Raw genomic sequence first — 23413 nt, 5'->3', positions numbered from 1 at the left:
GGAGGATTTGCAGACTAAAGAGTGTTGGTATAAACCCAGTGCTACTCCAAATTTATTGTATGCAAAAAAAAAACAACTTGTGAAGATACAGTGCAGGAATAGAAAATAAAGACCACATTCTGTATCGAGGTTTGTCAGTTTCCACTGTTTGTGTAACAAGAATGTCCCATTAACTGGCCACCAGTTTGTATTTTTGAGAGAAAATGATCCATTTTGCCATCAGAATGCATTTTCTAAAGTTTTTGGAAGTTTGCAGGAACACTGAGGCTGATCATGCGCTAAATCAGTTCTTGTCGGCTGAATTATAAGCTGAAAAACAGGATAGTTTGATTTTAGCTCTTCACTGTTGGAGAGACATCAAACATTTTAACATCGAGAATGATTTACTGATATGTTTGTATCATTACTGCTATATATTTACTTTTGTGAGCAGCAAATATGTTAATGAATGCCCTGTTCAACCCTTAGATGCGTAAGTGGTGAGGTCCTTTTCTTGTAATGAAAAGTTTGTTGATTTCATATTCCAGCTATTCCTAAAAAAAAAACATGTTTTTAATCTCATTCCATTTCAACTTTTGAGTTACCTTTAATACTTCTAAAGAATTTGTGATATTTGTATTACTAGCCCAAGCTCTTAATCACTGATAATATCACATAAGAGGTGACACAATGTGCATGGATGGAGAGCAACAACAGAGGAAGAGTGGAAAAATGTCAACAAAATGGATGCTGACATTCTTCTATTGCTGTTCTATGTAGTAATCTTCTTTATCATTTATCAAAATGTTCACAATCTGTTATAAAACAGCGCTCGATTTAGACAGTCGCCAGGTTGCCGCGAGCGCCGGGAATGATAGGAGGTTGATGACATCATACTAAGTGGCTGCCTCCATGAAGAAAACATGATACGCGGTTCAGCTCGATCGAGCGGATTTGGACGGTCGCCGGGTCGCTATTTGCGAGTAAAAACGTCGCAAATGGCGATCTGGCGACTGTCCAAATCTGTGGTCGCCAGTGTTGATCAGGTCACCATTTGCGACATTTTTAGTTGCAAATGGCGACCTGGCGACCGTCCAAATCCGCTCAACGACCTGGCGACCGTCTAAATCGAGCGCTGTAAAATGAAAAATAAACATTTCAAACATGAAATCCTTCTTGTGTAGACAAAAATAATATACAAACAATAATAAATTAATTATTCTTAGCCAAAATTACTAAAATGTTATAAAACACACTGACTCTTTTACGGGTTCTTCCTGACCCAATTATAGAAGAGTGTAGGGTCCAATAACTGGAGCGTCAAAGGGTTAATGTAAAGAATGTCCCATTAACTGGCCACCAATTTGTTTCAGAACCATGTATGAGAGAAAATGATCCGTTTTGCCATGAGACTGCATTTTCTAACGTTTTTAGAAGTTTGGACGAATACTGAGGCTGGCTGTGGGCTAAATCAGTTCTTGCTGGCTTAAAAACAGGATAGTTTGATTTCAGCAATGTCGAGCAGCACTCTTCACTTTTCAAGAGAAATGAAACATTTTAACATCTGGAATGATTTACTGATATGTTTGGATCACTACTGCTATAAATGTACTTTTGTAAGCATCAAATATCTTCATTAATGCCCTTTTTTAAATGAGAAACAGCTTTATAATCTAATCATAACGTCCCTCTTGTGTTTGTATTTTGCAGCTATGGGGACCACGTTCAGCATTTCAAGGTTCTGCAGGACCGCTGCTCTCAGTACTACGTGTGGGACGAGGTCTTCTCCTCCCTGAACGAGCTGGTGGAGTTCTACCATAGCAACAGCATCGCTAAGGAGAGGACGGTGTTTCTGAGAGACCCTGAGCACTTTGCTAGAGTGAGTTTGACTCTTCCTTGTTTGTTTTGTTTGCTTGAGTGTCTTTTTTCTTCTTCTTTGTTTTATGCAATGTACATAATTGCCCCCCCCCCCTTTTTTACCATAGCAACCAAAGTAAAAACATGCTAATTTCAGAAAAAGTTAAGTAGCAACAATGATATGACTTCAACAACAACAATAACTAGTGAAATGTCACATAAAGCAACTGTCATTTTCTGGATTTTTCTTCCAGTAACTTGCATGTAACCTGTTCTGTTAGCAGAATAGGTTACGTTTGCTGCAAAGACGCAAGGGAAAGACATGGGGAGGTTTGTATTTAAAGATATTTTTTCTTATTAAAAGCTAGAGTGAGAGACTTTTACCTATGTATGAACATCCTTTTCTTTCAAATGCTCGCCAAGCAAATTCACACAACGTCGATTAAGACTAAGAGCACCAAGAAAATCCCTGTATTTCATCGTATACTTGGGTTTTAAGTCTGCTGTCACACTGGCAGTGATGGATTTTACAGTCAGTTATGATTGGTTTGCCAGAGCTAAAGAAGGAAGTGACCAGAAGTAAGTGACCTGTTGCAGAAGAAAACCTTAAATCATCATCAGGTTAAATCATCAATAATTTATTTAAAATGCTTACACTGACATCCAAAAACAGTCAATTCATCTTACTTCAGGGACCACATTCAACCCAGTTTGATCTCACTTGGGCCGACCAGCAAAATCACAGCATAATAACCTATAAATAACCACAACTCCGAATTTTTCCTTTGTCTTAGTGCTAAAAAGTTTGCATTCAAGGAAGTATCTTTTTAAAAGAACACTGTGAACAACCTGAAACCTCTTAAGAAAAATGAATTCAATTTCAACAACATTATACCTCAGTTTATCATTTACACATTACAACTTACAGACCACAAAGTATCGACAACGGCACAAAGCATTTAGTCACAAGTAGCTGGAACTGAATGATGTAGTATTTTACTTTACGACCAAAATGACAAAATTCAGATAAAAAAGGCCAAAAAAACAACAAAATATTACAAATATGAGAGACAAAATGACAAAAGCGAGAAACAAAACAACCAAAAATGAGACAAACGACACAAAACAAAACAAAAAAGACAAAAAATTAAGACAAAATAGTTACAAAGCACGAAAACAATAGACAAAAAATGACAAAAACAAGAAACTAAATGACCAAAAACATGAGACAAATGACGAAGGTCCGACAAAAAACCAACAAAAACTGGACAAAATCTTACAAAAATGACACAAAATGACAAAAGAACAATAAGCAATATAGTATTGTACTTCATGATCAAAACAACTTGTCATGGGCTAGAAATTATTTTAAATTTATAGTTTTACAAATTTATAATTTGCAGTTAATGTCTTCTCTGTACTTGTTATCTCAGATTGGACCCTCTGGTGGGCCAGTTTTGGTCTGCTAACCACATTTGACACCTCTGTCCTATAATGATAAATCAATTTAAAAAAGTAGACTATCTTTTAGTTTAAATAATAAGACAATAAATAACGACTCTCCACAAATGTTATTTTAAATGTAATGATTCATTTTCCCGATATCATAGATTCTTTTTGACTTTCACTATCTTGCATCATGCCTCTCCCACCCAAAATATATTCATGTAGAATGTAGTTTCAATTTGTTTACTGAAATTTCCCTAATTGTGTCGTTCACATCAGCAGACAGTACTGCTTTGTTTGTGTTTCCAAACTTTCTCTTTTCACATCACTTTCCAATACGTCACTGATATCCATATCAGTATGGAGAATTACATTTTCTTTTTGCAGTGTCACTATATATCAAATCATTTGAAACACATCTGATCTTGTTGTCATCTCGTTTCCTTCTCCTCCACCATCAGTGAGACAGTGAGATACTGCGAAACACTTACAGTACCTGTAGTCAAATCAGTGTGACAGGACTAATGTAACAAGCTACCCAAGTGTGTGTTTTTTTTAATTTCACTGTGACTTCAAGGCATAGTCAGTTTTTTAAATAGATCTGACAGCTATGGGAACACTCAATATGTTGATGAAATTTCTGGAGCTGTTACTGCCTCGGCAGGGTTTGACGTAGAAGGTGCAGCTCGTAATGAAAGATCAGAGGACTGCCGCCAGTTTGGAGCAGAACCAAATCAGTCATCTGAGACGGCGAGCCAGAGGGACTGAGCTCAGCGGCGCAAAAGAAAACAGATTTTTAAGGCAGTTGTTTGCATCAGTCGTGATTAAATTGCTGCAGATCAAGTTTGGACAAATTATACTTCCCACTTCCCCTGCAGACACCTAATGAGCCTCTTATCAGTGTCACATGCTCTGGAATAATCTATTAACAATACTTGTACATGTCTTTATCCTATAATAATATGCAGATTTAGAAATACTACACAATGCTGGTGTGGTGCAACAACTAGTCACGGCTTATTCCTGACAATACATTCAGAATATAAATGACAAGTAGTTCCCAGGATGGTGTCAGCATGGGAAAAGCCGTTGCTGTTGTTGTTGTCATCATGTAGACAAGATCACATTGGTAGGTATTCCTGGGAGTGGCAGCCAAGCCGAACCCGCAGGCCAACTCAGTTACTATGGAGGGATTTGATCCACAGCAATCCTGACATGACAACATGTTTGTATCACTGTAACACCGGCTGCGTGCTAATACTTATCACATCATATTCACTGGTGCAGCTCAGCGACTGGAATAGGCCTCCGTTCATTAGGAAACTCGATCGTGCTGCAGATCAGAGAGAGGTGTCGTGTGTAAGTGGTGATCACATTTTTAAAAATATAAAATTCAAATATTTTGGCTGCTGAGATGCCAAAAACAGACTGTAAAATCACATAAAGTAACCATGTCATTAAAATAATAATTTCTAGAATTATTTTACACAAGTTCATGGGAATTATTTCGGATTTTTGTTAAAGTTTATTGTTATTTAAATATTTTAGATAAAATTCATATATAAAAAATGCAAATTAATTACAAACCAGTTTTGTTTTGATTGTCAAAAAAATATTTTTCGGTGAGTTATTCACGGTAACAATTTTAAAATACTATTTTGCATTAGATATGGAAATGTAACATATGTCTGTGCAAATTTATTATTATTTTACTAATTTTGATTTTCATTTATTTTGTTTCAAAAATATGGAAAAAGGTCACATTGTTTTCTTTTGTTTTCTTTTTAAATACATTTTTTATTTAATTGATTTATATATTTTACAGTGTAGGGATGGTTGTGTTACCATAAGAAATCTAAAAATGAGACCTAGGACTTGCTGATGCATTTTTGATGCCGTTGATTTAGTTCCCAAGATCCATTTGGCAGTTTGCATGGCCAAAGACTAAGAAACAATCATCCATCCATCCATCCTCTATACACCGCTTTATCCTCAATAGGGTCGCGGGGGGTGCTGGAGCCTATCTCAGCTGACTCGGGTGAAGGCAGGGGACACCCTGGACAGGTCACCAGTCTGTCACAGGGCTACATACACAGACAGACAATCACACTCACATTCACACCTACGGACAAGTTAGAGTAACCAGTTAACCTCAGCATATTTTTGGACTGTGGGAGGAAGCCGGAGTGCCCGGAGAAAACCCACGCATGCACAGGGAGAACATGCAAACTCCAGCAGAAAGATCCCAGGAAGGCCGGGATTTGAACCGGGGATCTTCTTGCTGCAATGCGAAAGTGCTAACCACTACTCCACTGTGCAGCCCCACAATGAAATCAATGAAGTTAAAAAAAGGCAATTAGACAGCAAAAACAATATAAAAATTAAAAATACAAATAGAAAATAATAAAAATAAATAATATAAGTAACTTTATTTATATCGAACCTTTGAAAAGAAGAGGGCTTTACGCTGAAGCCTGGATAAGATCACACTGCTGACCTGGGGCCTCATTTATAAAGCTTAGTGAGATTTTTGCGCTATCATGTTGCATAAACAGTAATTTTTTTATTGCCAAAATATTTAGTGAAGTCTCTCTGAACACCTATTATATATTCATTCATTTGACATTGTGGTGCCATAGAATGCAATCATATTAAGTGGAAAAAAAGCTGACTGCTTAACTTAAATCTGATCAGGATGAATTTTTCAGTACACTCTAAGTCATTTGTACTCATTCCCACATGGAAGCTTTAACAACATAAGGGTAATATTAGCATAATTGAAATTGTCATGTCCAATGAATTTTTTACAATTTGTGTCTTAATAACTGCAATGCAAAATCCATACAGGAGTGCTCATAAGTAGTTGACAGGAGCATATTGCACTTAACTGTAGCTTCCTCGCATTTCGTGCTCCCTACCAGTGAAAGTTCAACAGCGTGTGACAGGATAGATTCAGGTTCCATTACTCATTAGAGATGCATTTCATCATCTGTGGATGAGGAGCCCTTTGCTCTTAAGCAGAAACCTTCAGTGCTGGAAAGTGAGGCTTGCGTGGAAGTGTCAAAAGCTGCAGCTTCTCAAACAGCCACGAGAGACTGGTTCCAAAAGTGAGTCAGTCCTTGTAGACCTGCAACATATAGATGTACAGCAGAAATAAACATGTTGACAGCCTGGTACAAAGGAACGATTTTGGTCCTCTATAGCTAGTTTACCAGGTCATGACAACTGTATGGGGGGTAAATTTTTACACAGCGCACTCATTTATATTGCACGAAGGCTCAAAACTATGCATATTTAAGGCGTGGCTGCTTTGAGATGGTAAAATCTAGTTGCCTAACTCTGGTGTTAACTATAATTTATGCAGTTTATATTATTTTTTAGGTATTGTGGGAATCAAAATTCAGCGAAAATGTAAATAATGCTTATTGCACAGCAGCAATATTAGGAATACGTGTGAATGGGTGTTTTGTACAGTACTGCAGGCGTACATACAGGATTGTATTTATGGTGCTCAAAACAAGCAATATGGGTGATTTTAACAGTGTCAATAATAACAATGTGTTGCCCGACATATATTTCGAGCAGACCGATGTGGATCTAACACCACACCTGAAGAGAGCCGTTCTTAAAGGCACTTGTCAGCAGCTGAAGTGCATGTTACATGTTGCGTTCATGAATGTATGTTGGTACATTTTTACACAATTCACTCATTTAAACTAGATTATTATGCATATTTAAGGATCTGGATTTATTCTGAGTAATTTCTGAATGTTTGTTATAGAAAATGATCGATAGTCTCACAGTTTGATTCTAAAAGATGCATACATTGATCCTCCATTTTTGGCCACTGATCACTGCGTGTATGAATCCATGGTGTCTTACATGTAGCACAGTACTTATCATTAAATATTATGCATGCATTTAATGTATGCGCTTCATATAATAGTTGAAAGCAAAGCAAAGCTGCTTGGAGATGCCATTGTCCGAGGTTTTTTATGTTGAAAATTTGTATCCATTTTAATAAGTTTTTTTTTTGATATCCTCATCCTTTAATACCCTCATTAGGAAAGCATCATCCCAAAGCAGATCCACAACAAATGAGAGCTATATCCAGGTGCTTTGTCCTTAATGCTACCATCTGTTTTCAAAGCAGTGTTGCAAATAGAATCCCTTTGTAACTGCTGCTTCGACGTCCCAGATTCATTTTGCCTTTAAAATCAAAACCTTACCCTTAATCAGCTCTCTGCGCCGCATCCATTAAAGCAGAAGAAGTGAAGAGCCGCTGACATGTGAGGTGGTGGCCTGCAGATAGCCAGTCACTGTTGCTCTGTGGTATTTTGCAGATGATCAGATAGGAAGTGAGGTTAGTGGCCAATGAGTCAGCGGTGTTATTGGACCTAAAGTGAGAGAGGAAATAACAAAAAGCTGAAGCATATTTCAGGCAAGAAAACACATTGTATTTCTCTCACTATTTCTGTTCCTCATTTGATTTGTGTTACGCTTTTGGCCTAAAATTTGGAGCGCAATGACTTCAACAATATATAAATAGAATCACATAAATAAATTAAATGTCTTGAATATGAATCTTATGTTTGTTTGATCCACATTTATTGATCTTCATGATGTATGAGCTTCAAAAAAGTCCTGCTGTGATGGAGGTTTCAGCTCTTCATCAGTTTTTATAGAGCACGATTATGTCATTTAGACGGAGTTGTTGCCACAAAAAGTTCAATGAGATTGATCATAGTTTTTATTTATCCAGGGAGGGTTTGGAAAGCAGCTAGAGTGGAGCCGCATTTCACCTGGTGGAACGGTAAAACTTTCAAATGAGCGTGACAGGTTTGATCCTAAAAATAGGCTCCTCATAAATGTAGGTCTTGTTTAGTAGCATCCTGTCTCACTCCTAAACAGTTCCAAGTATGTTTCAAACCACTGGAGGATTCTGCACAGTATATTCAGCTCTGTGAAGCTGGAGCAGGTGGAAGCAATGGATTTACCTTCAGGGCGTTATGATGGCAGTTAAACGAATAATGACAGCCGTCCCATGGCGCCTAATAAACTGTATGACCTAAATACTGCGCCAATCTAAATCTTTCTAATGGGACCAAGTAATGCATGAAAACAACAGCAGGACTTTCTCAGCATTTTGGTTTCCTGAGGATTTTATTTGCTCGTGATCATGCGGTAGCTTACGTAAGGGTACTACCAGCACCAGTTGTCTTGTCTTGAGCCGGGGTCATGACCTCTGACCTTGTGGCTGTGCTAGTACTAGCATAATAACAATAACTGCTTCCTCCGTCTGCTCAGACATATGGTAGGACAAGTTTAATCGCAGTCCGTGATTGCTGGCGCTGAATCGGGGCTGGTTCCAGAACAAAATGAGTTACAGTGCATTCAAAATGAAACAGGGCTGAAAAGTGATTGTCGTCCACCAAAGACTGATTATTGTCCAGATTACATGCATCTATAACTGCTTTAATTTGCATCAGACAGTCTTAAAGTGCAAATGCACATGACTTTATGTCCATAATAGCAAAAATACATACACTACCGTTCAAAATATCCTTATTTTTGAAAGAAAAGCATTTTTTTTCAATTAATCTAACACTAAATCAAGCAGAAATACAGTCTTGACATTGTTAATGTGGTAAATGACTACTTTAACTGGAAACGGCTGATTTAAAAACTCCTGTGTTCTAATGCTACGCAGTGTTAGCTAATGGTGTTGAAAGGTTAATTGATGATTAGAAAACCTTTGTGCAATTATGTTAGCACATGAATAAAAGTGTCAGATTTCATGGAAAACATGAAATTGCCTGGATGGCCCCAAACATTTGGATGGTAGTATATGTCCTTGTAATAATTTCATAACACATTTTCATGGCTATTTGATGCAAAATTTCTACAAACATAGAAAAATATAGCATAATTGTTGCAGGAATTTTACTGCTATTCCCTGTTTAAATGATAAGCAACAAAACACACACTTTACCTCACTGCATAGGGAAATCATTTAGACCCCTTTGGACACACTTCTTCATACCAAGGTCATCTGGCACTTCCTGAAGTTGCTAAAGGAACAATTGGTAGATGTGAGTTCTTGTGTCCTGGTTAATTTTCTCCATGAAGCTCCCTGCAGCTGTGGAACATGTGTTGATGCTGGTGTTCAACCACCCAACCATTATTGAATATCCATGGAACCATGTAAGCTAACAGTAGTAGTTATCCAGCTCACGCACAGCTGCACAGACCAATGTGACACAGCAGTACAGCAAAACTCTAAACATTTTAACACCGTTTTGCATACGGTTGGATTAATGATACAGTGCACTCAGCAGGAAGTCCCACTCACTGCTCACAACTGAATGACGATAAGTTAGTACTCATATTTCAACTGAGGGTGCAAAATACTAAACTGAGGGTGCCGTGTATGCTTTTGCACTTCGTCTTCTACGACTTTCCACAAAGTGAAGCAAAGTAAAGCAACTTTTGCTTGGGTACCGAGACAGATGCTTCATTATTGCTACTATAAAACAGACTGAAGACTGTTCATGCCTGTTAATTTCATTGCTGTTTCACGCTCTTTATTTATTCTCTTTTTTACATTTTACTATGATAACGTGGGTGATTTGCTCATCATTCTCAGCGAACAAATGCATATTAGCAGTCAGCTGTGACTCATTATTTTCTGATAATTTAACGGCTGGTGTCCCTTATAGAAAGAAGAAGAGAGCTCACTTACTGCCAACCCACTCATAAACTAATCCAGCAGTTTAACCAGTGACCATCTGTTCACAAATCTTATCTTTAGTAGGGTTTCAACTAACAATTATTTTCCATTTAATTGATTAATAATGCTATCAGTAACGTATATGCGACTAAAATAGTTTATAGAGCCCAGTGCCAGTGCTACAATTTGCATATTCATTTTTTATTGGCGGTAGATTTGAAACCAGATAAGATAGATCGATTATTTGTTTGCATATAAAATCTGGGGCGTTACACTATCATTTCACACATTTACTAGGTCCCAGAGTGCTTTTTCCTTGCAGTGATGGGTTTGTAAAAATACACAATAAAGCGCACATAAAAATCTTTATAAACGAGACCACAGGATATTGTGCAATTTTTTTACATTTACAAATTTGAGGGATACAGCTATGCAATTTTTGTATTTTGAAATATATGTGAAACAAAACAAAAAATGTCATTTTTTTAAGGTTTTTTGCACTTTTAAGCAATTTATTGTAGTAGTTAAGACATAAATCACTACATATTACTAAAACTTGGGATTTAAGGGTTGTATTGATGTAAAGCAAATGTAAAGCGAATAAAAATATTCCAAAAAAAATTGCACTATAGTATGTAAAATTGTAAGAACATGTCCTGGCGATCTTGCACAATGGAAGGTTTTTTTTTTTTTTAAAAAGGCCTTTATAATATAACAGATTCCAAAGTCGCATCTTTAAATTCTACTTCAGTAGTCCAGAACCCAAAGTGATTCAATTTACAATAATCAAATGTCAGAATAGCTGCAGATTAATTCAGTATTGGCAAATTATTTTGCTCTAATCTTTAGGATGCTTCTGCTCCATTAAAAAAAAAAATCAACTGGACATTGAATATGCTGTCAAGTCGATTTAAATGTGCTTGATTAGGTACAAAACATAATCAGTATGTAGGATTCTGGAAAAAAAAACTTGTTGTTTACTTTGTTCTGTTTTATTTTCTGTTCCTATATTTTCGTGAAATGTGTTCCATTGCTCTGTGATGTGAGTCACTGGTCAGTTGTTTACATAGAACCAGATCACCCTCAGTCTGTACATTATGCACTTTATTTTGCCTCAGGTCAGAGAGTTAATGCTATCACATCTATTTAAAGTTCATCAGATGGTTTTCTGTATTTTTTCTGCCTGAGGCCTGAATTCTGTGGTCAAGGGTCACCTTGCCATTCTATATCAATGTAAGGATTTAATAAGGATAGCGTGTCAGGTGGACTTTGTATACATACAAGGCATAAAAATGAGTTATTAGGTTTAAAAAATACTATAATCTGGAATTAATGTATCAGTTAATGCAGAATACTTGAAAAAACAGATTAAGTTATTCCACCAGCGTGACCCCCTGCTGCGGATTTAAAGAAATCTGCGTGTTTGAAATACCACAACCTTCTATCATTAGCACGCTGCCCGTGATTTTATTGTACTGTAGGTCAACATGTTGCTCCATCATGAGACAATCAGTACCTGAATCACAACATGCCCCGGAGCTGAGGGTGGCGTGCTGAAGGTGCTGTCTTTACCTACAAGACTATGTAGCCTGAGAAAAACATGTCTTTCCACATAAGATCAAAGCAGCTTAGTCATGTCTTTAAGTCTATATCTGTTTTTACTATTTGCAATTGATTTAAATTGGGTGTACAGTCTATTTTAAACATACAGTAGACATTCACGAAAAAGTAAGACATTATTGTGGGCCTGTATCTCAACTCTAATTTAATTTAATCCTCCCCACTTCATCATAAAGTCTGTTTAACCAACAAAGAGAATGTTTCATTTTGGCATCTTTATGTTCATATCTGTGTTCACTATGTGTAATCGGTTTAACTTGGGTATATGGTCTATTTTAAACATACAATAGACATTCACAAAAAAGCAAGACATTATTGTGGGCCTGCATCTCAACTCTGAATTAATTTAATCCTCCCCGCTTCATCATAAAGTCTGTTTAACCAACAAAGAGAAGGTTTCATTTCGGTGTTGGCTTCTTAGATGTTTCAGGATATCACGGTCATCTTCAATTCACGTCACTGATGTCGGTTCTCCTGTAGGTAGAACTGCAGATTAAAAACGCATATGAAACATTACATTTGGCCAAGGTCCCAACTGGCTTTTCTGACTGTCACGTTACATAAAATCACACTCAGCTGGTCTTTGTATCTGTGGGGTTTTGTCTTGGCCTTCGGCATCAACAAAGCTAACTAACACCCACAGTCTGTTACTGAGAATGTTTGCACACAGACTTAAAGCATAGTCTTTGCTATATTAAGACTTTCCTTTACCGGCAGAGATTAATATTTGAATATCCTAACATGATACAATAATATAATGCAATACAAAGCTATAGTAAGGGTTGGCAGGGTTCCTATTTGGCTGTTTTTTGTAATTTAAATAAGATGCGAAGCATCATCATCCTCACTGAGCTTCTTCTACGATCTACTACTGCATCAACCTAAAGAGCTTTACCAGGACCAACACAAGAAACGCAAAAACATTTCTACTTTTGCCCTTCAGACCAGACGACAAGACAACTAAAGCTGCAACAAACAATCTCACGCCTCATGTATTATACCAGACTTCTCTATTCATTCTTCAGCCCTCCTCCTTCTCTGTAAGCACGTTGTGTTCGCTCTATGCATTGGTGAAATATTAATAGAAAACTCGCCGCTTCTGTTGCAATTACACTATTATGTCTTCCGTACAGTGTCAGGCATTGACGTTAAAAGCACAAAAACAAAAGGAAAGTGAGTTAACTAGTCCCCTAAGGTTGTTAGATTATTAAATAAAACAATGGTATAGAGAAATCTTGTTAACTTCAACGCATGCAATGTCAATGTTTCATGGAAACGTTGCCTTAAGCTGATTATCAGTTTTTTTCTTCAATTCCAACTATATGGGTCAGTTTCAGAGGCATAAACACGCTGTCGAGGTTTAGTCTAAGCCCATGAATCATGTTGCAGTGCTTTTTTGCGTTGTCCCTCCTATTGTGCACTTCCAAACTAATTCCACATCAGCTCATTACATGGCTCCAGATCGCTTCTTATCTGAGCACAACAGAATGGGAAATAGTTCTCGTTTTTTTTTTTTTTCCCCCCCGTTTCTCCAGCCCAACACATCATTGTGTCTCTTTAAACAAAAATCTCGCTCATGCAAAGCTTGGACATATTTTTTGACACCTTGTCATTTTTTTCAAGTGCAGACACAAGCAGTACAAAAGAGTTTTTTGCTCCCTGTGTGTGTGTAGAGACGAATCTAGTAAAAGCTGTGGTCCATTGATGTTACAGAGTAATTTGTTCCACTGTCACTGCTTTCTCTCGGAGTGGGCGCAGGCGAGGACGCTGATCACAGGGCAGCAGAGCTCAGCTGATATGGATGGGGCATATTTTCTCCTTCCAAACCCCTGCTCCTCAAAAGCTGGCATGGAGAAATGAATGGGTTCTCTCTGCACTATCACATCCAAAAGACTCAGGGTGGTGCATTCGAAAGCAAAAAGAGGCCTGCACACACACGCTCGAACGCTCTTTTCGTACATACATGCCCGCAAACTAGAAGTCTAGACTAGATCAGTGAAACAATAAGGTGCAAGACGGTGAGGATTTTGCAGATTTTCTGAGACTGATAAATTGTGTCTGTGCCTCTTGATCCTAATCCTGCTGTCTGGTTAGTGTTCGTGTGCCTCTAACTCTGCTTGAATGGGATGGCATTGGGCCTAAGACGGAGACGTCCACAGCAATAAAGTGCAGAATTACAACACAGACATCTACACACACACACATGTTTTAAAAAACAGTATATTGGTATTCCTTCCAGTCTCTCAGCTCCCTCACAGTTCATATCACATCCACTTTCCTCTGTGGGAGTGCAACTGACAGCTAAGGGGTTAGTTAAGTTCAAGATGCTCTCCTTAAAATAGCCACTTTTTATTCTGCTCCCCTTAAACTGCTTTTACTTCACGAGTCAACAGAGATCAGAGGAGGCTGGCTATCAGGGGAGAAGAAAAACACTACTTTTGTGAACTTAAAGCAAAAAAAATGCAGCGAGACCGAGAAAGCAAAGCGTCTGGAGATTGATTTGAAAGCGGTTCACCTTGCCGTCAATTGCCATGAAATATCACAGCAGCAAACTTAATACTGTTATTTGTTGTTGTTATTTTCAGTAGGTGTGTCAGTGTATAATAATAATAAGCGAATGCTGTTATCTGGTACATCATCATGGATTTCTAACACCTCTCTGTCTCATATCTGTGGTCTCTTTTTCTCCTCCCCCAGTTACTGTTGCCTCTTGCTCTGCTTAAGTCTCTGGACAGTCCAGACTGTAAGAAGTTGTATGATTGTCGTGTTTCGTAACATTTTTATGAGAAACATTTCATGTTTTTCAGACTAAACCCCCAAGGCCTATAACAATTCCCTAATTAAGATTTGCCCTATTTTGACAAACTATGCAGTTGTTTTTTAAAAAAAAAATTAAATAGTAAAGAAAGTCCAGAAAGAAAAAGAAAAAAGCAGACAACATTCCCAAGATGTACAAAGCTCAGAAAAAGCAAATATTCATAATTAATTCTGCTTTTTACATGAGTTTACACAGAAAGACTTTTTAACGTCAAAGCAAAAACAGATTTCTATAAAGTAATGCCAGTTTACTAACAAGAAAAGCACTCAGAGAGCGCAGTACTCCGCCGTGGCTGCTTAGTCATATTATTTCTGACGGATGAAATCTTTAATAAAAAATCACTTTACGCTGGCGAAGCACAGGCGTGTGTTTAGCATGTGTACGTTATGTACGGATACCGAATTGCATGACCTAAATATGTAGCGGGAATTGATGGGACTTGAAAACACCCCCACAATTTAATCAATTGCTCCTCATTTCATTTCTAACGGATAAGTCCCAATAAGTCCAGAGCAGTCAGTTTTTAGTCGGAATCATGTGATCGTCAGCAAGCAGCTGACGTAGTGTTCACTTGTTGTCAGACTTACAGTGACGCTGTGCCGCTATCTCGCAATGATACAAACATCCATCCATCCATTCTCTATACACCGCTTTATCCCCACCAGGGTCGCGGGGGTGCTGGAGCCTATCCCAGCTGACCTGGGCGAAGGCAGGGGACACCCTGGACAGGTCGCCAGTCTGTCGCAGGGCTACATACATAGACGAACAATCACACTCGCATTCACACCTACGGGCAATTTAGAGTAATCAATTAACCTCAGCATGTTTTTGGACTGTGGGAGGAAGCAGGAGTACCCGGAGAAACCCCCACATGCACAGGGAGAACATGCAAACTCCATGCAGAAAGATCCCAGGCCCACCCCGGGATTCGAACCAGGGATCTTCTTGCTGCAAGGCGAAAGTGCTAACCAGTACTCCGCTGAGCAGCCCATGATACAAACATCTTTAACAAATCTGTGGATCCAGACTGTAAGCCGCTTCACTGCTAAAATAGAATCACTTGTTCCTTGTGTCATATCTGACCTTCCCTGAAAATTTAATCCAAATCTGTTTTTCCGATTTTGAGTATTGTTGCTAACAGACAGACAAACAGACGGACAAACGTATGCCGATTGTCACATAACTCTGTCGCCTTCCTTGGTGGAATAAAAGACAAAAAGTGTAAATAAGTGATTGCATAAGTATCTAACTTCTTTAATGTGGCTCATCTCTTTCAACACAGGTAGAGCCAGTTAATGTCTCACAATTAGTGGAAAAGAGATTTTCTGACAGTTAATGTGTTTTAAGTGACTGCAGTATAAACACACTTTGTAACTGGAAAGTCTAGTTATTGATGAATCAGTACTTCTGACTATTATCACACCAAGAAGACTAAAGAACACTGAAAAGGAAATTAAATAGCAAAGGTCATGGGATGGGTACAAGGAAATTTCCAAGTCACGTAATGCCCTTTGGTTAAATCCATCATTAAGAAATGGAAGGAATATAGCAGTGTAAATTTGCCTTGTCCTTACAAATTGAGTGACTGTGCAAGAAACAGATGTGTAGGGGAGGCCACCAAGACACCTATGACTCCTCTGAAGCCAACTTTTTTGTTTCCACAGTTGCGTTTATTATTCCATTTTTTAATTTTATTTTTTATCAGTGTGATGATTCTGTTCTTTAAATGCAACCTCAGATAGCAAACTATGGGTGAATCAATGTTGAATCTATGTTGAGACCTAACGTAGAAATTATACAGAAAGCGCAAGGTTGATAAAATGTTGAGTCAACGTTTGCTTTTCAACCATAAATCACACTTTACCCAGATAGCAAAAGATGTTAAATCAATGTTGAATTAGGGTTAAGAAGGTTGAATTGTGGTTACGGTTGAAGATTGATGGTTGGATCAACGTTGATTCAACAACATTTTGTCAACATTGAAGTTTGTGTTTAAAAGATACCATTGAATCTACATTGTATTTTGGTTTAATTAAAATGTTTGACAGGTCAATGTTTAATTAATGTTGAATCTATGTTTGCAAACATGTAATCTATGTAAGCAAACGTTGACTCAACATTTTATCAACCTTGCGCTTTCTGTATAATTTCTACGTTAGGTCTCAACATAGATTCAACATTGATTTACCCATAGTTTGCTATCTGGGACTGATTGATTGATAATTTGGCCGATCAGATTTTTAAGTATATATAATACTATATAATCTAATATAAAATGTTGCAGAAACTACAAAACTCAACAACTTTTTTATGATAAAGGAATAATTTGGCATTTACAGGAAAGTGGAAGAGGATCAATACAACTCTTCTGTTTGTACTATAAAAACAGATGGAACAGCCGCTTGACTTAGTACAGACCAGAAACAGGGACGTAGTTTCCAGCAAAACCAAAACTTGTCTTCTGTATGCTTTTTTTTTTTTTTTGACCACCGGAGATGTTTGTGAGTTGATGGTGCTAACCTTCGACAGTCAGGACAGCAGTTTCCTTTGTTTCCCTACCAGGACAGATCTTATCTCAATGTTACTGCACCCGTTTAAATTTTGAAGGATATTAACATAAAAAATCCGGAGGGGCAGCTTCTCGCATGAAATCTATCATCATATAAGAGAACAGTATATGCACTACCATTCAAAAATGTGGAGTCACTTAGAAATGTCAAAGAAAATCAGTTCTTTTTCCAATGAAAATAACATTAAATCAATCAGAAATGCAGTCTGGACATTGTTAATGTGGTAAATGACTATTCTAGATAGAAACGGCTGATTTTTAATGGAATATCTCCATAGGGGTACAGAGGAACATTTCCAGCAACCATCACTCCTGTGTTCTAATGCTACACTGTGTTAGCTAATGGTGTTGAAAGGCTCATTGATGATTAGAAAACCCTTGTGCAATTATGTTAGCACATAAATAAAAGTGTAAGTTTTCATGGACAACATGAAATTGTCTGGGTGACCCTAAACTTTTGAATGTTAGTGTATATAAGTTACCTGTTCTCTGTTTGTGTTAATGTTCAGCTGACAGCTTGCACAGACCTGTTTCCTCACCACATAGCTGCAGCAGAGATGATGCCGACCCAATCAGACCTCCTGTGCACAATTAATATTTAACCAGAGTGGCCAGACTGACCACAGTCTGACAAATAAATGTTAAATGAAAATGATAAATAAAATATATTTGTACTTTACAGGAACAAAGAACACATTGCTTATTAAATGGGAGCGATGTCGACCGGTTTTCTTAACCTGAATACAGACAGATCTTTAAAATGCACTGAAACTTATTTTAACTGCTTGGATCACACGTTCTTACTCTGTTTTGTTTTAATAATACGATAGAGGTTAAAAAAAGAAATAAAAGAAACGATAGAAGAATGAAAAAAAAACAAACAAGAGCACCAGCTTCAAAGAAACACCATTCCATTTCAAATTCATCTACCAGATCCTAGCTGTTGAATTAAATAACAACGCTCAAACTTTTCAGAAGATTAGAAAACAAACCTTGACCACCGTGAACTTGTTCACTTCGTTCAGTGGGGAATTCTGCAAACAACGGAAGATCGCACAATCTTTGAACAGAGAAAACATTTTTTTAAAGAAAGTTTGGAAAACTAACCAATATTTAATCTGCCTAACAATTTAAGAATGACAAGACAAATCGAAAAAGTATCAGCACACATAAATATTTAACTTATAGTCAAATGTATTTAAGAAATAGATTCAGCAAGTCAGCAAGAAAGAAAAACGAAAGTAACCCCTGATTGCTTAAAGGATTTAATATGTATCAAAAAAAAACGTGTTTTGGTAAAGCAATGTGTCAGATCAGCACTAAATGATTTCCGCATTTGTCCAGATACATTTTGTAAAACAAGTTTGTCCTTCAGTTGATTAAATCCCTGCAGCCGTCTGAAGGCAGCAGGACAAACATATTGGCTATATTGCATTACATCCACTGACTTACCCTTTATAAAATCACATCCAAATAACACCAGGCTGCAGAAGTGTAACCACACTGAATACTACACACATCAGGCCGACACTTTATGACTCAATATTCTGTCATTTATGTGGAAGATGTTGGATTACAGCAGCTCGTTCTCGTGTATTGCCTCCTTTGCAACTTTTCTCTTTGGAAAAAGTTGCATTTTATGTTTTATTTTTGAAATATATCACAGCGCAAAATGCTGTTGTGTCACATTTTGTGGCTGGGTTGATGCAGCGCTGGGTGGATGCAGTCATATAAACGGCTTCATCAGCATTTTTTCATTTCTGTGTACCATTATTGTACAAATTAAATAAAAAACACACCATCTGCCTCCAACTGCAGATCTGAGATGTGTTTTCACATTGTGCATGCAACACCATTTAGAAAATAACATCATTTCTTCAAGAGATCTTATTCTATTTGTTGAACTGTTGTTGAGATGCATCACTGCGATTGGCACTGCTGTCATGTGACTGGCTAAGAGTGGATTTATTAATCATCATGCCCTCCTCTCCAAGTTATATTCCACTAAAACCAACTATTTGTTTTTTATGCTGCCACGTCTGCGTGGTTAGACCATTTTTAAAAGCAGAAAGGTCTGTTTTCATTTGAAAAAACGCTATGGCTTGTTGGTATTTCTTTAAGCCAATCACAATCGTCTTGGCATAGCTAAATCAGTGATGGAACTGGCATCGGGAGGAATTGCATGATCCAAGTCAACGGAAAAACTTGAAATATTCAGTGTGATCGGAGGTTGTTGTTTCCCTACTGAAGGGGATTTTGGAAACATGTAAATAGCAGAGATGAAAGACAAATCCATATAATATGCAGGCAATGACGAGCGTACACCCGCAATCTACATCCGGTGAGTCAGACTCCACCCACGTGAGCTGAAACAATACATGCACTTAGAAACGCTTGCATGGATTGTGTTAAAAAAAATTAAAGTTATCCTTTAATGAGCCCCAAAGGGAAATTCCTTTTCTGCATTTAACCCATCCTACATATTAGGGGCAGTGGGAAGCCACCACTGGGCAATGAGGAACCAGCTCCAGCTGTAAGCTAGTGCCTTGGTCAAGGGAAAAAAATTAACATTTTGGAAATAGGCTAATAGTCAACTGATACCACTCATATGTTTGTGTGTTAAATATGAAACTAAAGGAGCAGCTCATTAGATTAAAAAACAGCAAGACAGACAACCAGGTTTTTCCCCTGCTTTCTATCTCTTGATGAGCAAGTAATTTCACCAGTTTTCAATAAAATAATTAACTATAACTTTAAATTCAGCCTCATTATTACACACATTTTGTGAAATTATAAAATTATCATTCAGCTTTGTTGTGCTCATTTGCAAATATCCCGTGGTGACAATCATTTGTGACTCTGCAGCACAGGAGTGAGAATGACTATTTAGTGTGTTACGCTTTTGGATTAGATAAGATTAGATTAGACTTTATTGTCGTTGCACAAAACAGTGAAATTCAGTTCAGCATCCAATGAAGTGCTAAAGCAGCACTTAAAGGGCAGTTTAAAATGTCAAAATGGAATAGTTTACAGAGGAATTTTGGATGCGTTGAGGAATATAGACCTACAATGTGAGCAATATAAACTATAGGATCTAAGATGTATAAGCATTATATACAGTTTATGCATTATAGTTATGTAGAGTTTGTATATTCTGTTAATTTATGAGACCATTTTTAAAAAAAATGTCTTTCAGCATGGCCCAGTTTTATTGGTCCTACACTGTATCAAAAGTAAAGATGTAAATTTTTCATTAACGCTCTCCTTTTTCCTCCCCCTCCTTCTCTCTCTCCCCTCCTCTCACCCCTCTCCAGCGTCCCCATCATGCCCACGCTCTCTTCGACTTCACCCCACACCATCCTTCCCAGCTGCGCTTCCTGCGCGGCGACGTCATCGAACTCATTGACTGCTCTGATTCGCTGCGCTGGAGAGGCCGTTGCCATGGACGCGTCGGCTACTTCCCTCCAGAGTACGTCCAGCCGATTTACCACTGCCAGTGACCTGACACGTTAAACAAACACGCAACCATTCCTGCAGGTTCCTCAATGAGCCACCCTGACCACACCCAACCACACAGACAGACACACACTGACCCACCGCTCGACACTTGTCCATTCATTTCTGGAGTGAAGGATTGATTGAGCTGCTCATTATATAATCAACTCCTCCCGTTTCCTTGTGATGTCACCTCTCAGACAAAAAGCCTCGCCCAGTCAGCTGCTTCAGGCTCGTCAGTCTCTTCCAACAGAACCCGCTTCTCTTCAAACATGTAAAAAGAAAAAGAAAAAATTCAGACATGGACCTACACACTGTGGCGAACTCTCACATAGACACAGTGAAACACATGCACACATATACTCCTAGGCATAATCATTTATTAGAGCTTATCAGCACTGGTGCAGACTAAACTGAAGTAACACACACAAACACTAACCTGAAGGGGGGGGCGAAAGTGTGTGTGGCCCATGGGAGGTTGTGAAAGAAGGGCAGAGTTTTCTCTCCACTGCAGATTTGCTCCAGTGTTTTGTTGTCGTTCCCACGAGGAGATCCGGTGAACTGAGCAGAGAGACACAGAAAGTCATTGTGTGTTGTGAATATTTGGGCCAAACACTCCGAGGATACTGACACAGCAGATTCCTCTCTCACTGGGCTGCTGCATGAGTGTGTGTGTAACGAGGTTTGTGTGTAGAATGTGGGTCTGAACACATGTAAACCTGCAAACTTTACATACATGTATGCAAGCTGTGTGCTACTGAGAGTGTTGCATGTCTGCAGGAGTTTAAAGATGTTGGTTGTGTGATTTTACGTGTGTGTGTGCAGCCCGGTTAGTGTGTTACAGCGACCAGTGAGATGAACACTGCCCAGGTGCCGCTTTTGTTTTAAAATGCTTAAAAATGTAATATGCTCAACTTCATTTACGGAACATTTGTTTGTTTCTATGTATTTATTCTTATTCATGTGTAATCTTAAAAAAACAACATATACAGCAAGTAAGATGAAACATTGTATAAAGGTTTTGTTGCAACAAATGTTTAAGAGAACCACATTTTATGTGATTACCAGTAAGAACATGGACCGGTCTTCCTTAACCTGTAATGACAAATCATTTAAATAAAGTGATACATTTACCTCTTTGAACCTCAAGCTTGGACATTGTTGTAATTGGAAATCATGAGCCTTAATTTGCCTTTTTCCATGCAATAAAACCCTGATATGAAAAGATCAGAAATATTTTGTTCATATATCACCACTGGCCCAAAATCTACACTGACAGACGCCTGTCAAATTGATATTTTGAAGTTTTTTTTTAAAAACGTTACATAAAAATATAAGTAGCATTTTTTGCACGTAAGCTGAAGCAGTTTTCATACGTTGCCCGGTGAATGAGTACATATGAAAAGTATTGTATTTGATGTCTGCACCAGCCGGTGCACCATCACGGCAAAAGTGGCATAATAATATGGTAATTCCAGTACAGGGAGACCCAATGCTCTCTGCAATGAGGTGGAAAAAATATGTGCATATATCAGCATGGGCAATCGGGAAAAAGGATCTGAAACTGGCAGAAGTCCAAATGCTTGCATCTGTAATTTTCACTTAAATAAACAAGTGGAAACAGTCTAATGATCGACTTAATGGCTTTGTGAGCCCCACTTCAAATTGCGATCACTGTTTCTCTATGGATACTTTCCAGAAGTTGTTCTAATGGTGTTTGCAGTTCAGCACCTGTGAATTGCAATCCACATTTCTGATTTTTTTTTTTCATCAATTGAAATAGACTAATGGAATAAAACAGCAATTCAGTCGACATCTCTTTCTAACTAAATATTGACAAGCTTTCTCCAGAATCATAGACTCCACCTTTACTTTTATGTGCATATTTTATGATATCAGACATGATATTTGATGGAATATGCATGTTAATATTATAAAAGGAATTTTACTGGGATATAGCTGTGCACTTATTGTAATTGCATGGAACACATTTTTGTGCATACAATTACCACTGGAATAGAAACAATGGTAAATCTAATCCAAGAAGAAGAACATATCTGTGACTCATCAATGAGTCATTTATTTTCTAAAAATCAATCTCTTTTTAGCATTTATTGCTTTATAGGCTAAATAATTGGCTGTAAAATTGCTAATAAAAATAAAATGTCCTTGCAGTTGAAACACACAGGTCTTACTGTAACCATTTACTAAAGTGTATATCTTTATATGTTAATAACATTGTAAAATGACACATTTTAAATATGTCTTAGCATCTTTTGCACAAGCCAGGCAGGACATCATTGACCTATATTTCTTGCTGTCAACATGTCATTAATGTTAGTACAGTACAGTGTGGTCTGACATTTGACTGGTGCTATGTGAGGAATGCAGCGCTGCTTCTCACACCAGAATGTAATGTTTGAAATGAAGCAGGACACATGGCTTCATCCTGTAACTCTTCTAGAACCAAGTCACTTCTGTTCTGTTGTCTCCTCTGCTTTCTTAAAATGCAAACCGCTTTCTCATTCTTCCTGAAAGAGTCACCTCTGGCTGCCGACGACATTTAGTCAATAAAACTTCCGTCATCCAACCGGGGAGAAGACGACAGGAGTTAAAGGTGCACCAGAAATAGTACTGCTGTTTTCTTCCACTGATATTTTTAAATCTGCTGAGTCACTTTGAAGCATCTGTGCTGGGAATGAAGGGCTGTGGAGCGTGAGACCAACGCTTCTGTAATGATATACAGTATTTGTGTCATACACTAAAAGTAAGACAATATAAGAAAACTGAAAGCAAAGCAAAAAACGCAGACAGAGAAAAGTAATAAGAACTAAAAGGTAGTGTGGTAAAAGGGGAGAAGAAAACAGGACGAACCAGAATACTGACGAACGATGGAGCG

General features: G+C 37.9%; 1 protein-coding gene and 1 long non-coding RNA gene across 2 annotated transcripts in view; one reads left to right on the top strand and one right to left on the bottom strand.

The window, feature by feature from the left end:
* The window catches only part of grapa (GRB2 related adaptor protein a), a 45866-nt gene extending 24209 nt beyond the window's left edge, over window positions 1–21657 (top strand). The window contains exons 4-5 of the mRNA XM_022209402.2: window positions 1690–1858; window positions 20334–21657. Coding sequence (XP_022065094.1) covers window positions 1690–1858; window positions 20334–20519 — 355 coding nt within the window. The 3' untranslated portion in view covers window positions 20520–21657. The remainder of the gene's footprint in view (window positions 1–1689; window positions 1859–20333) is intronic.
* On the bottom strand, window positions 6049–9570 carry LOC127531578 (uncharacterized). Its single transcript, XR_007938703.1, has 3 exons — window positions 9275–9570; window positions 7512–7679; window positions 6049–6409 (listed from the first exon to the last, which is right to left on the bottom strand). It is a non-coding gene; the product is annotated as an uncharacterized LOC127531578 (long non-coding RNA).
* Window positions 21658–23413: the final 1756 nt, after the last annotated feature.

This window comes from Acanthochromis polyacanthus, chromosome 21 (assembly GCF_021347895.1).
Source record: "Acanthochromis polyacanthus isolate Apoly-LR-REF ecotype Palm Island chromosome 21, KAUST_Apoly_ChrSc, whole genome shotgun sequence".
NCBI classification, from domain to species: Eukaryota; Metazoa; Chordata; class Actinopteri; family Pomacentridae; genus Acanthochromis; species Acanthochromis polyacanthus.
The sequence above is the reverse complement of the archived record's forward strand: the minus strand, read 5'-3'. Positions and strand labels throughout refer to the sequence as shown.